The 15,000-nt window shown below is 43.7% G+C and overlaps 2 protein-coding genes across 2 annotated transcripts in view; one reads left to right on the plus strand and one right to left on the minus strand.

Annotated features, from left to right (window-relative positions):
• The window catches only part of mst1ra (macrophage stimulating 1 receptor a), an 18,813-nt gene extending 13,102 nt beyond the window's left edge, over positions 1-5,711 (minus strand). The window contains exons 1-2 of the mRNA XM_030776331.1: positions 4,441-5,711; positions 998-1,174 (exon numbers count right to left, since the gene is read on the minus strand). Coding sequence (XP_030632191.1) covers positions 998-1,174; positions 4,441-5,628 — 1,365 coding nt within the window. The 5' untranslated portion in view covers positions 5,629-5,711. The remainder of the gene's footprint in view (positions 1-997; positions 1,175-4,440) is intronic.
• Positions 5,712-9,774: 4,063 nt separating this feature from the next.
• Positions 9,775-15,000, plus strand: part of uba7 (ubiquitin-like modifier activating enzyme 7) — a 64,473-nt gene continuing 59,247 nt past the window's right edge. The window contains exons 1-8 of the mRNA XM_030776521.1: positions 9,775-9,821; positions 10,311-10,479; positions 10,819-10,953; positions 11,715-11,821; positions 12,506-12,596; positions 12,859-12,991; positions 13,753-13,850; positions 14,130-14,291. Of these exons, the coding sequence (XP_030632381.1) occupies positions 9,775-9,821; positions 10,311-10,479; positions 10,819-10,953; positions 11,715-11,821; positions 12,506-12,596; positions 12,859-12,991; positions 13,753-13,850; positions 14,130-14,291 (942 nt within the window). The remainder of the gene's footprint in view (positions 9,822-10,310; positions 10,480-10,818; positions 10,954-11,714; positions 11,822-12,505; positions 12,597-12,858; positions 12,992-13,752; positions 13,851-14,129; positions 14,292-15,000) is intronic.

A 15,000-nucleotide genomic window follows, 5' to 3' on the forward strand; every position in this document is an offset into this window, starting at 1 on the left:
TTTATTTTGGGCTGTTTCACCAGGGAACCTTCAGACACCACAGGAAAACCATCAATGCACTGACAGCTTGACCAGCTGAAACCGTGGCTCAGATTAGTTACAATTTAATTAGCATAATTATAGACGCGAAATGGGTCCTAGAAAAATCAACGGTGAAACGCATGTTTAATCAGCTTTTCAAAATCACCATGACAGAACTCCAAAACACACTTCACCACAGTGAGTAACTGAGTATACCCTTAACCTCACACACTCATTCATCACACTCATAACACATTTCACCACAGTGGGTAACCAAGTATACCCTTAGCATTACACACTCATTCATAAATTGCTCTGAGTCACATGACAGGTAGCAACACAACAGGAAATATTTTTTTGTTTCTTTACACTGATCTACTGTATCATTTTACATCATGTGTTACACACATACTTAGAGTGACTGTCCAGGCTAGTATTGACATGTAATGGTCCTACATCACTGACAACACCAGTGACTGAATCTGGCCTAGATTAATCTTTTTTTTTGGCTTCCTGTGAAAACCCGTTGAGCATGTATTCCCACACACACACACACACACACACACACACACACGAGTATAATCCTGTAGTTGGCCCAGAGCTAGCTCTAGAAAACAGATGTACGACATTCCATTATCTCTTTGAAAGAAGTCTAGAGGTTTGACCTGCCCCGCGGTGCCGCTCCAAACATCTTTTATGTAAAAAAAAAAAAAGATTTTTATATATATACATAAAAAAAAAAAAAACCTCTACACAGAGAGGGAAAAAATGTTTGGCTGGTTTCCAAGAACTGAACAAGGGAAGCGGTATCCTGACGATGCTAATTTTAGCGTGCTGAAACTCGGCTAGCTCGGCCTGAGGAATGCATGCAACCCCAGTGCTCAGGGTGTGTTTTTAAAAAAAAGAAGACGGGGGGGATTTGGGAATATTTTGGGTGACTTAGACGACGACAGGGAGGTGTGACTGCTGTTCTCACCTGTAGCAGTCTGCCTTGGTCAGTGCCAAGGTGTGCCACGGTACTGGTGCCAATGGTAGTGACCAGCACCGAGGTGAAGAGTACGTCTGTCATCTGCCCGTTGAAGAGGTCCACTCTGTAATACGGCTGAGACACCATGGTCGGCATGTCCCTACACGTCACACTGTCCTCAGCGTTCTGTGGGAGAGAACACACACACACACAAAGATATATACTTAAGCACACTCTTCAGGAAATGCCAATTTTAGAACATTATTTTTTATTTCTTCCACTTAGCCTGTGGGTCAGTGGGATGACAGAGAAACTCATTCAGTCTGAACATTGTCATGAGAACTTGGCTTAATGAACCAAGGTTTTTTTTTTTTTTTTTAATGAGTGACGACCGTTAAGTCAAAGACTAAAGCACACTTTCAAAAATCCGAACAATGATAAGAAATGTAAATTTAAGAACACGTGTCACATCCTTCAAGACAAGTGCACAGACATTAATGTTAACATCCAACAAAGCAACAAAGATCTGCGTTTCACCAGCATGGCCTCTCACTCCAACTAAACATGCCAGCCAAGACCCTTTCTGTTCGGTTTCGCCTCAACCAATCAAGGGGCCAGAAACTGAATGAAAGTCAGCATGAGTACTGAAAGAGAGGACATTCTACCAGCTAAAACGTCCACTGGTTACAAAGAAACAAAACATTCTATACATTTAAAAAGGTTCCATTGCTCTTATGACGTCATTTGATTCTCCTCTCATAGCATGGCACGTGGCAGCATCCAAATCAAACAGGTATGTGTGCAGAGGGCAAAAGAGGGGTAGTGGGCCAGTGGGTCCTCCGAACAGGAAACAGGTCTCTTTTTCCCCCACTATGGAAGAATCGTCATTCAGTGATGGCCACAGTGCAACTCAAGGACGCTTTGGGAGTCTAGCTCTGTCTTTCTCTGTCAGTGCTTGGAAATTAAAGGCAGATATGACTTACTGAACTTTCCAGAATGGTCCCTGGGTGTCATCCAAAACCCAAAGACGGCTTGGAGCGCAGTAAAATCTTGTGAAATTATCTGGCTCCTACAACTCACTGCAAACATTTCACTATTTTCATATTCCCTGTTGGTCTTCATCAGGCGTGTCACATTGTTCTTGTGGGTTTTTTTCCCTTACTTTGTCCAATTAAAAGTACATTGCCCCAGTGCAGTAAGAGCCTATATGCGCTGACACAGGGACACAAGCTGGAGGGAGAATCACTCGATGATCAAAAATGCATATGCTGCACTACAGTAAAGTCGTACCAAAAGCCGTATCTCTGAATATTGCTCTAATGATGCCCTTATTAACGTTTAATATGCCCTTCATAAACATGTCATAATCCATGACACAGGCCTTGATAAATTGTCAGAGACATTCATTCCTACATACACGTGACATGAGTACGCAGGAAACCAAAGAACTGCGGAGCGCGATCCCCTAGGATAGTGTTTCCCAATTCTCCTGATCCCACAGGGCAGAACACAGCAGAGAGGAGTCTCTCCCCTCAAACCAGCCTGACTGAGAGTAGAGACTGGGGTGTCAGAGCAGAGAGAGAGAGAGAGAGACGTGTAGATTTGTGTTTACACAGAAGCTGCGAAAGGGTGAAAAGTGGATGCAGGACACGTCGGTCAGACTGGGGGGGGGGGGGGGGGGGGGGGGGGGGGCGTGAGTGTGTTTCTGTGAGTGGTTATTAACCTGTACATTATGTCCCACAATGAATTATAAACAGAGTACACACAATTTCAGATAACACACATATTGCGTTTCATAAAGACAGCCATATAACCATATTACTGCAGGACAAAGATCCGGTGGGAACACAGCCTACATCAAGTAATAATAATAATAATAATAATAATAATAATAATAATAATAATAATAATAATACCAGTGGCCCATGTCTGTGTGTTATAACAGTTAAAACCGCATCTCAGCATATCAATAATAAATTCATTCTGGAACAAAGGCAAAGACCAGGGCTCGACAATTATTTATTCAGGAATGCTCATTACACGCTCATAAATTCCTCAAACTACATGTGACCTGATTAAATAATTATATTAATGTTCAATGTTTGTTTGCACTTCAGGGTGTGTCTGTCTGTCCTCCATTGCTTTGTATAGTTTAGTTTTCTTTATCTCTGCAAATCTATTTCAATGAGCTATTGTGGTATGAATGGTGCCAGGCACAGCTAAGTACACACACCACGACAAAAAAAAAAACAAAAACAAAACAAAACACACACACACTCACACACCACTCACATTAAGCATCAGGGAAAGTGACTTAAGAATGAGTGTTCAGCTGCCTTTTGTCTCTGTCTTTCAGTGGCCTGTCTTACATGTGCTCAGACAGACACCCTCTGGCACTCCCTCAGTGGTTAAATGGTTCAAGTCTGATGCATTTGCCACTGCAAGCTTGGTTTAAAATGATCAACCTGGACCAATTAGCTCTCAGATCCCGAGAGATGTAGAAACAACCCTACCAAAACCACGCCCAAAACTCTCCCCCAAAAATAAAAACATTTGTTTTAACAGCCAAACAAGGTGAGTTAAGCCGTCGCTCACACACGGTTAGACCCCAATGACAATCCTATGGGATTTGCATTCTAGACTGACAGGTTATCAAAATCACGAAAGCCTTACGCGTTGGCTGTGTTAATGATTAACGAGCTGGGAGAAACACAGCGAGTTTACCTAATCTTACAGTACAACCTTTGCGTAATGCTGCTTCTTGGCTGGGCTTGAGTAAACAAAATCAATCAACATGAGTCATTTCCTGCTGAAGTGTCCTGAGTTCACGACTGTTCTTCAGCACTGTCTTAGGTTTTTCCATTTGCAGGGTCAAGAGCTCTTGAGTACAGAATCGTAAAAAATGCTTTACCTCTAAGGTCACGCAGATCGAAATCCCCCACAAAGAAGTACAACGTTTCCTTTAAAGGACGGATGGCTCTGATTTCAAAAGGCCATACGTGTAGAGCAATAAAGTTAAACTGATTTTTCACTGCAAATAGAGGGGGAGGAAGATTCAAAGTAAACGAGCAGAAAATGTAAACTGTCTCTGTTTTATCTTTATTGCACCGGGAATCTTCTGTCCCACGTTCAAAGGAGCTTCGTAAATTCTTAAATGCATCTCATGTTCACAACCACACATGTAGTTTGCTCAGACGTCCCCCGAAATACACAGGACATCGAACAAATACCTCACCGGAGCGGAGACGTGAGACCGTAAAAAGATACAGTATCCACAGGCATCACATAATAACCGGGGATGTATGCCCTGGCAAGGCAGAGAGGGAGCGGTTGGCACCCTTGAATCTAGGGCAAAGGTGGGTGCTCACACCTCTGTAGGGCATAAGGGCATACACACACATACACACACGCACACACACAGATGTGGAGGGAGTCCAGAAGTGAGAACGTACCTCGTGAGGACAATTATAACCGTCCTGGAAATGGTAGAGGCCTCGAGAGAGCTGCTCCGTTGCGCTCGAACAGCACGCATCCACTCCCAGCTCTATAGCCGTGTTCACAGACTCCATGGAAAAGGCACATAACGCCGACCTTCTCTGAGATTTCCCAGAGTCATCCGCCACTCCGAACACCCCGTAAAGAATCTTACTGTCCTCTGGCACCACCAGCTCGGCAGCCAAGTCCCTCCCCACAACGCTAAAATGGGCAGCCTGAAGGAGATTAAACACCACGTCCTGATAACTCCGTCGTCGCCGTTTGGGCAAAAACCGACATTCCAGAATGATCTCTCTGTACATCCATGTCTCGCTGTCCTTCACCGGGAGCCGGCCAAGACGGGTCTGCATCACGTTACTGTCCGGGTTTTCCCTCTGCACGGAGAGAACGTAGACGTAGCCTAAGGTGGAGAAGGTGTAGATGTAGTCGATACGGTACGAATCCTGAAACTTTGGTAACACGGTCAGCCCCTTTACGTTCCGGTCAAATCCGTCCTCTGTGTTTAAGGGCCGTCGGATGGAGACGGACTGCCTGCCGTAAGATCCTGCGATCGTGCTGTTGACCGTGGCGGCCACTAAGAAGTACACGGTTTGGCCGTCTTCGAAGATGCTCACCTTCGTGCCTAGAGGGCTAGCGATGCAATCCTGGCACATTTCAAGGGAGTTTCTCTCCTTCGTGAAGAGACAATGAGATGATGAGGGCGGTTTACCGTCGCTTTGAAGCACGTGGAAGGTGCAGACGCCATATTGGTTGCTTCCACAAGTATACAAGTATGGCAAGTATGGGAGCGGGTCAAGGAGCAAAACCTCACTGTCGGTGTCCAGTGGCGCATTGGGATCCGGTTCAACATCACAGACACAGGTCTGACACTCTGGGCTCCCAGCTGGACCCGTCCTCAGGTCCCATATCTTCACCAGCTGACTGTTCAAGGCCTCGATCACGTTCTTTGAGGCGACGTAAATTTCTTTCAGATCGTCGTTGACTACAATGTTCTGAATGGGTTTCGATGTTTGAAAAACAGGTGGTGAGTAGGTGGTTGAAAAATCCAAATCCTTTCGTGGGGTGACAGGGCAGTCACGCAGGCCCAAAGTCACATGGATCTGGACCCACGTACACGTGACCAGAACCCAAACCAGGGACAGCATTTTAAGATCTGCCGTTTTCTTTCGCAATACCGAGGGAGAGAGGAGATCACCACATCTCAACACTGCTCCTTGATCCTCACGGTGTCTGTGAGCGGACAAAAGCACAAAAATCGTTGTGGATGAAACCAACAATACAACAAGTTAGTAAACTGAAGCGTTTTCCTCCCAATTCTAGTCCGCAATAAACGTTAGCTTCCACGAACAGTGAAGTACTTAAGATTCTGTAAATTCTGTAGAATGAAAAAAATGCAAAAAAAAAAAAAAAAGTAAAAAGAATAAAAAATAAATAAAAAATAAAAATTAAAAAAAGAATAAAAACCTATTTACTTAACCACTGGACAGTTTAAGGACAATGGCCTCTTTTTCTCAGTTCTAACGAGGGCTACAAACTATGAAACCCAAGACCATAAAAACATAACAGAAGGGCCAAGACTAATAAGGAGATGACAAATTGTCAAGCTAAAGCAGGAAAGCTATTAAGACCCCCCCCCCCCCCCCCCCCCCCCCCCCCCCCCAAAGAACATCGGCTGATTTTATCATTTATTTATTTATTTATTTATTTTTGATGTTATTCACTACCATATGTAAAGTATTATATTTATTGTAATAACATTAAATAAGGGAAAGGCAGATAGAGAATAGAGCTCTTCTTTAGTTGTTTGCTAGGGCAGTTCGGACTCGAAGTCACACCACCCGCCTCTCAGTAGATCTGTGCAAGCCTGTCGAGTTGGTTGAGACGTCAATCGCCCAAAAAGGACACTTCATTCACATGTTTTTGGGCAAATGCTGAAACAGACGTTTGAGGAACTTTTTGTTCGCTGTACAATATGATGTCCGCGAGATTGCACAAGCGCCGGAATCTAACCCTTAAATCATTCCACCGTCTCAGTATGTTGACCTACCGCCTGAATGCGTGTTCAGGACAAGGAAAACTAATCATTTTCTGAGGTTTTTCGACAGTTCTCCGACAAACGAATCGAAAATGCGTTCTGAACACAGTATGTATGTGACGCTGAACTATCATCAGAGCATCTCGCCAAACGAATCATACCTGCTAATGACGTAAAAACCGACAAAAAAAGCTGATTCTGTCTTTTAAATGACAGTTTGCGTATGTATCGTTAACATGTACCGGTAACGGCCCATATTTTGTTAGTTTGGAGCAGTTTAAACGCTAATATATCGCTTTACCTGACACTCACCTGTTACTGTATGACTCACGCGCAGAAAGGGTGTTACCGAGGTTTTAAAAAAATCTTTTACCAACACTTCTTGGATCAGATTTGTATCAGACTTCCAAAAAATTAAGATCCATTAGGAAAACGAGCTGTTGTTGCTTTCAAAATGAAGGAGTATCCACTCTTTACTGTATGGGCCTTTGCTGTGTTGTCCTCTATCAACCATACAGTGCAAGAAACCCCAGTGAGCGTTTCTTCTGAGTTGCGAAAAAAAAATTGTCTCACGCTATACACGCCTTCAGCACACCTCATAAGGAAGTAACAGCGACAGATTGCTCAATCCTGTCTAGATTCGTCCCTCCGAATACCAGTAATGTGACAGGGATTGTTGTTGCTGTTGTTGTTTAGGCTCCATGTATTTTCTTCTGAAAACATCAGTAACATGAGCTTTAGCTGACGACAGATGCGCACGAACTCAAGTCGGATGATACGATGTGTTGGAACATTTTCGCTGCCGAGAAAACACGAATGGAATGCGCTTTCGTGGAGTAACTTCGTGTTCCGCCCAAGGGGCTGAATAATAAATTTGACAGTTCACCATAGATGTTTGGAGAATGTCCATTCATCTTCAGTAGACAGTGCAAGAGCCGTGGCCAAAGGTTAGTGAAGCAAGTCTGAGACCGAGGGGTCGCCGGTTTGATCCCCAGGACTGACAGGAAAAAGGGGGGTGAACAGCGCTTCCCCCTCCCTCAATTTGCACGGCTGAAGTGCCCTTGAGCAAAGCACCCAACCCCCAACTGCTCCCAGGGCGCTGCGGCTGTGTGGCTGCCGATTAATAAAGTAGGCTGTCTAAAATTAAAAATTAATTTTAAATTAAAATGCTAACCTGTGACTTAAAGTCAGCGTAAATCAAATATGATTGAGTGCTGAATGTACCTAGTAACCCACTGAACGCTCTCGATCTGTAATTGCGCAAAACTGGATCAATAAATAAATTATAGAACACACACACACACACACAAACACAACATGAAGAGTGTAAGGGACACTGAAACACACACACCGGAAGGGAGGGCTGCGTGCGGATATTAAACCAGTTAAAACGGGGAGAAACAGTGAGTGGAGACAGAAGACGCGACTCGCTCTCAGGTGTTCTTCTCTGCCCGAGAACGCGCACAGCTTTCAGTTGGTCTGCGTCTCCCCCTCGCGCGACCAACACGCACAACCGAAAGAACATTGCATTATTTGTAACAGTGAACAAAATAAACAAACTCTACACAGAAGAAGTGTGACAACGCTTTTGTGTTTCACTCACTCTCTCTCTCTCCCTCTCTCTCTCTCTCTCTCACACACACACACACACGCACAGACACACACAGTCTAAAGAATAACCAGTGTTCAACTAGTCTCTGTTTAATCTCTTTCTTATAAACCCTGAGATCTCACCTAGATCTGGGCTGCATCCAAGGTGACCTTGCCCAACACCTTTCGCTCAAAACCCACCAATGCTCTTTACGTGAGCGGCCGAGTGTCGCTAACCATAACATACAGTGAATATTAATTTAATGTTACCCCACCGTCGCCCCCCACACACATATTAGTCTACTACATGCATGTGTGTAATTCTGTGAACTGTGAAACACTGAACACATGCTGGGTTCATAGTCGCCTACGTGTTATAGTTATATTTTAACTCCTCTGAATCCAAAGGGCAGGTCACATTTGCGTGTTTGTGTTTGTGTATCTGTGCTGAACGTTTCAGATGAGGTTCATTTGTGTGGTTTTTGTTTTGTTTATTTTTCATTAAAAAAAAAACAAAAACAAAACTTTATTCCAACAGGAATCAATACAGTATTAATCAAGGGTTAAGGCGAAAGGTTTGCGGGAAAAGACTCGTGCAAAGTTTCGCAGTAATCGTCATCAAAACTTTTCAGACACATTTCAAAACACATTTCTTGCAATACCGCTCTGCCTCTGAATCTGTTCTGCTTTCCTGCTAAACTATTTGCCTTCCCCTCTTTTTCCGTTACCTGCTGTCCAATTTAAACAAGCCTGCAGAAGCAAGTGTTGCCAGACATTCAAACAGGACTTTTTAGGACTTTTTGCGAGGCAGCGTTTTTGTTCCAGCGAGAGTCCGGATGAATTAAGTTAAAGTTAAAACACAAAGCACGAAGTTTAAAAACATGATCTGTGGGCTCAGTGCTTTTAGACGTTTAGAGGGAGAACTCTGTTTTCGTTAAAAGCAAACGTTAACTTTACTAACACGAAAATAATGACATATAATAAAAAATGTAATGTCTTCAAATGATTTTACTTTTGAAAAGTCAAATCAGTTTTAAGACATAACAGTGCAATAAACCCATCCCAACAGATACGTCTGTGCGACTGTTTTTCTTCGGTAGACTTTCATTCTTAAAACCCCTGAATCATCCGAACAGTCTATGAACTAACTGCAAGCCATTCACGGCTTACTTCTTGGTAAAATTTACACAGACACTATCGCTTCACCTCCTACGACATCTAGTGTGAGCATTGAGAATTACACTTTTAAATCATTTGAATTAAATTCTTGATTAAAAGATTATTATAATCGTTTTTTGTCGGTACAAAATGAAGGTCAATTAATATCATCCTGTCAATCATACTTTTAGTATTTCACGGCAGGCAATAAATAATTCGTCACATTAAAAGTGAAAAAAAAAAAGTTTTGACTTGAAGGTATGAAACGAAAGTGAAAGTTTCCTATCACTTTCATTTTTGACGTCTCAGCTGACGCTTCTCAGAACCGAAAGCTGCACGAGCTATATCTCAAAGATTTTAAGCAGTCTATAAGTCCTTGTTCAAGAGTCATTCATTTCTGAGGTGAGTCGCTCATACCGGACGGAGAAGAGAGAACTAAACGCTTGTTGAAACACAGTGAATAAAGTGAACAGCGCGAGTGCTTATTCAAAGGTCTACCTCACAGGTTATGGCACAGAACACGGACATCGATGAGGGCTTGTATTCCCGTCAGCTGTAAGTAGGCTACAATACTTGTTACGGGGGGGGGGGGGGGGGGGGTAAGGCGAACGCTCAAAAGTGTAGCCTATTTAATTTCGTAAATGTGTGATATATTTGCGCCGTGCGGTGGACTTGCGAGCTGTCCAACGTGTTTCCCCGCCTTTCATCCTATGAATGCTAGGATAAGCGGCTTAGATAATGAGTGAGAAGGGGTCGAATCACGGGAGGGATTGGGATGGGGTGGGGAGGGGAGGGGTCTGACCCTCATAATTAAGACTTGCACCCCTCCAAAAGAGGTAAAAACAACAGTTCGGGGGTCGAAACATTTATATATCTTATGCTACATTGCACTGGAGAAAAAGTTGACACCCCACCTCCCTATTGTCACTGTATAATTCGCACGCTGTGAGTGAGTGAGTGACACATTTGATTTTGATTTTTAAAATGAAATTGATCCGAGCTGACAGTGTTAGCTACAGCAAGGCTTTTTCTCTGGTCCTTCAGATACGTATTGGGACACGATGCCATGCGCCGTATGGGGCAGGCAGACGTCCTCATCGCTGGCGCCCGCGGCCTCGGCGTGGAAATCGCGAAGAATGTAATTCTGGCCGGGGTCAGATCTGTCACTGTGCAGGACACAGGTGTGACGGAGTGGAAGGACCTATCCTCTCAGGTAATATCACTGGTTAGACTAACCAAATATCACTAGTTAAACTAACACCTGCTGAAGCAAAAAAAATAAATAAATAAATTTCCGGTCTGAGGGATGATGACATTTAATGTTTGCAGTTTGAGGGGTTTTTTGCGATTTTTACGTTAAAGGGTGAGCATCCCCAGTCAAATTTAGCTGTAGGCCTACTGCAGTTTCACGTCCTAGTTGAAACTCGTTTTGAACGAAGTGTCGAATCGTCTGCTCTCTGTATATGCACACGTGTATATTGACTCATACTATACCACATATCAGACGGTCGTATACCTTTTTTTTGTCTCGTTTCTCCATTGCGTTCTCTAGTTTTATCTGCGGGAGTCGCACATTGGCCAGAACCGGGCCCTGAGCTCTCTGAAACAGCTGTCTTGTCTGAACGGTCATGTCCAGGTCCACACCCACACTGAGCCCCTGGACAAAAATTTCCTCAGTCAATTCCAGGTAAGAAATGATTTTTCATGTTCCTTCTGCCAAGTCTGGACCTCATCTTACAGGAAAAGAAACACTGGAATGAGGTCTGGCTAGACTGTCTGTATGTACTGTTCTGTAGCGTGTCATGCCACATTGAAAAAGTTATGTTAATAACTCAAAGTGCCAGCTGCATTATCAACCTGTATAAACAATAATCACAATCAACATTTGCAAAATTATCGCAAGAGTAGCCCTTAAACTCTATACATGTTGTTTGTCTGGTCTGACTGAATTTACTTGAGGGAAGTGGAATTCATGCAAATTTGTTGATCAAATAACATTACCTTTCCCCTCTGAAAGGAAAGTGAAATTTCCTTGACATATTCAGAAAGTCCAAAGTTTTGTCACGATACTCAGCTCTCCTGGGATAACAGAAAAAGACAAAACAATCCAATCTAGTTATCCAGTGCAGTGTGTATTCAGCACTGTGTGTATTCAGTGCAGTGTATATCCAGTCCAGTGTGTATCCAGTCCAGTGTGTATGCAGTGCAGTGTAAATCCAGACCGGTGTGTATCCAGTGCAGTGTGTATCCAGTGCAGTGTGTATTCAGTGCAGTGTGCATCCAGTAGAGTGTGTATTCAGTGCAGTGTGTATCCAGTGCAGTGTGTATGCAGTGCAGTGTGTATCCAGTGCAGTGTGTAATAAGCCCTGGAAGAATATGACCGGGCAGATAGATTGATCGCAAACTTTTATCTCTGAAACTTTGCTGAGAGCTTTTGGGTTTGTGTAGGTGGTGGTGCTCACCAATTCTTCCCTGGAGGAACAGCTGTGGGTGGGGTCATTCTGTCACTCAAACAACATCAAACTCATCGTGGCTGACACCAGAGGACTCTGTGGGTATGACCGAGATGCTCAGACTGCCACATCGACCACAATCACCCAGTCACTACACATGACCACACATCTCAGACTGCCACATCGACCACAATCACCTAGTCACTACACATGACCACACAGCTCAGACTGCCACATCGACCACAATCACCTAGTCACTACACATGACCACACAGCTCAGACTGTCACATCGACCACAATCACCCAGTCACTACACATGACCACACAGCTCAGACTGCCACATCTACCACAACCACCCAGTCATAACACATGACCACACATCTACCACAATCACCAAGTCACTACACATGACCACACAGCTCAGACTGTCACATCGACCACAATCACCCAGTCACTACACATGACCACACATCTCAGACTGTCACATCGACCACAATCACCCAGTCACTACACATGACCACACAGCTCAGACTGCCACATCTACCACAACCACCCAGTCATAACACATGACCACACATCTACCACAATCACCAAGTCACTACACATGACCACACAGCTCAGACTGTCACATCGACCACAATCACCCAGTCACTACACATGACCACACAGCTCAGACTGTCACATCGACCACAATCACCAAGTCACTACACATGACCACACAGCTCAGTTTTTCATCTCACACAGTTTAATCAATTTAATGGCTCTGCTCTCTCTGGTAAACTCCAGACAGTTGTTCTGTGACTTTGGGGAGAAGTTTGAGGTCAGAGATCAGGATGGAGAACCTCCCGTATCTGCCATGATTGCGAACATCAGCAAGGTCTGTACGAGAAACCTCACACAGCTCAATACACACCCTTCACACACCTGTTACATTAACAAATAACGTTCTGACCAAGACCTCGTCATCAGACACCTGGCAATGACACCTGACAGCACAAAGGCCAGTTCTCACACTCTGTGAAGAAGACAGGGTTCGGGTTCAGTAGAATACGTTAAGAATAAAAAATAGACTTCTAATTCACTCTGTTCTTTATTCTAGAGTGTGGAATGGAAATTGACTGTTGTCTTTGTCCTGTCAGGCAAATCCCGGGAGAGTGACGTGCACGGATGAGGAGAGGCATGGCTTCTCTGAGGGGATGCTTGTAGTGTTCTCTGAGGTAAAGGGAATGACTGAACTCAACAGCTCTGGACCAATCAAAATTACCGACTGTGGTGAGTTCAACATTACCCAGACCACCTCTGTCTTCACAATTCACAGACACACAGACTTTCTATGTCTCTCTCTCTCTCTCACACACACACACACACACACACACACACATACACACACTTACACACATACATACATACACACACATGTTTTGTGTTAGTTCAAAGCTTGCAGAAGCCAGCATAAAACAGGAGATAGTTTATCTGTAGAGGAGTTTATCTCTCGGGGAGTTTATCTCCAGAGATTAAAAAAGGCTAACGAGGGTCCAGCCTGATTCCAAAGTCCTGTGTAGGACAAGCCGTTACAAAGACGACAACAACAACGACAATGACGACGATGGTGATGATGATGATGACGATAATGATGATGATGGTGATGATGGTGATGGTGATGATAATGATGATGATGATAATGATGATGATGATGATGATGGTGATGATGATGATGATGATAATGACGATAATGATGATAATGATGATGATGATAATGATGATGATGATAATGATGATGATGATGATGATGATGATGACGATAATGATGATGATGGTGATGATGGTGATGGTGATGATAATGATGATGATGATAATGATGATGATGATGATGATGATGATGATAATGATAATGATAATGATTTTTTTTTTTTTTTTTGATAATGATGATGATGATGATGATGATGATGTAGACAGTGAGCTGCACTGGTGGTAGATTATCAGGCCGTGTTGTCTTCGCGCTGATGATGAGGTGTTGCTCTGTTCTCTCTCAGGTGATTATTCCTTTACCATCTGTGACACGTCAGGCTTCTCTGCGTACGAGAGGGGAGGAGTCGTGACCGAAGTAAAAAAATCTAGAACCCTGAGTTTCGTACGTCATTTCACGATCAGCTCTGTCGTTTTCTAGATCGGAAATTCTTTCACGGCCTAGAAAAGGCGTTTATCTGTCTGTTTGTCTGTCTGTCTGTGCTTTATATATGTCATGTTGACTCTGTCTGTCTTTGAAATAAGTGATTTGACTCTTAGACAAAGGAAACCCTCTCAGCCCATCAGCACAGAGCAATTTGTCAACAATTTGAAAACACTGCAGCATTTCTGATTCTCCCTAACAGATCACGTAACTCTGCTGGTTTTGTTCTGAATGTTGTAGATGGCTCTTGATGCAGCCCTGGATGAAGTGTTTAGGGATTCAAGCCTGCTGGCCATGACTGACTATGGCAAAGCAGAGAAGCACCTTTCTCTGCATCTGGCCTTCAAAGCTCTGCATGAATTTGTGAAGAAAACCAGCAGAATGCCCAAACCCAGGTGTCAGGTTAGTCGGACCCAGAGTGGTAGAAAAAACTCTCTCTCTCGGCTCTGGCTGGTGCAAATAGACTGCAGACCTTCATTGAAACACTCGTTTAAACTTTTGAGCTAGGTGAATTTTGTCCCCAGAGCGAAAAGTTTTAGGGGCAAAATCCGTGAGGTCTTTTGCTGTGTGGAAGCCTAGCGTAAAAGTAAATTTATAAAAAGCAAGCAGATGTGTTCTGTCCAACATTATTTTTTCCCCACGGAAGTTATCCAAACTTTTGCTACGTTGCGTTCGGTTCCCAAACCTGTGGAAAAGCGGGCCGGTTCTCAAAAGGCCCCAAAGCAGCACTGGCTCCGCACCAGCACCGGCACCGGCACCGGCACCGTCCGAGTGGAAAAGAGCTAAAAGACTGTACTCTGTCTCAAATCTACCCCATGCATTGACTCTCCAGTCAAAAGGGTTTTCCAGTTTTAGTGAATCCAGTCCAGAGGAACCAGCTCATTATTAGGCATGGAAAATGGAAAAAAAAGAAAGGAAAGGATTTGTTTACACCGGGACATAGACTGGAGAATTAGACTCTTATGTGCAGTCACTTACATAATGTATTGTTTAGATGATCGTGTTTGATCTAGGAATACAACAAATCATGATTTGTGGGGACATTTTGTTTAGCAATTATGTACTGATGCGCTTTTAATGAAAAATACACCTCGCAATCAAAGTGCTGAGG

Source organism: Chanos chanos, chromosome 6, assembly GCF_902362185.1.
Source record: "Chanos chanos chromosome 6, fChaCha1.1, whole genome shotgun sequence".
Classification (NCBI taxonomy): Eukaryota; Metazoa; Chordata; class Actinopteri; order Gonorynchiformes; family Chanidae; genus Chanos; species Chanos chanos.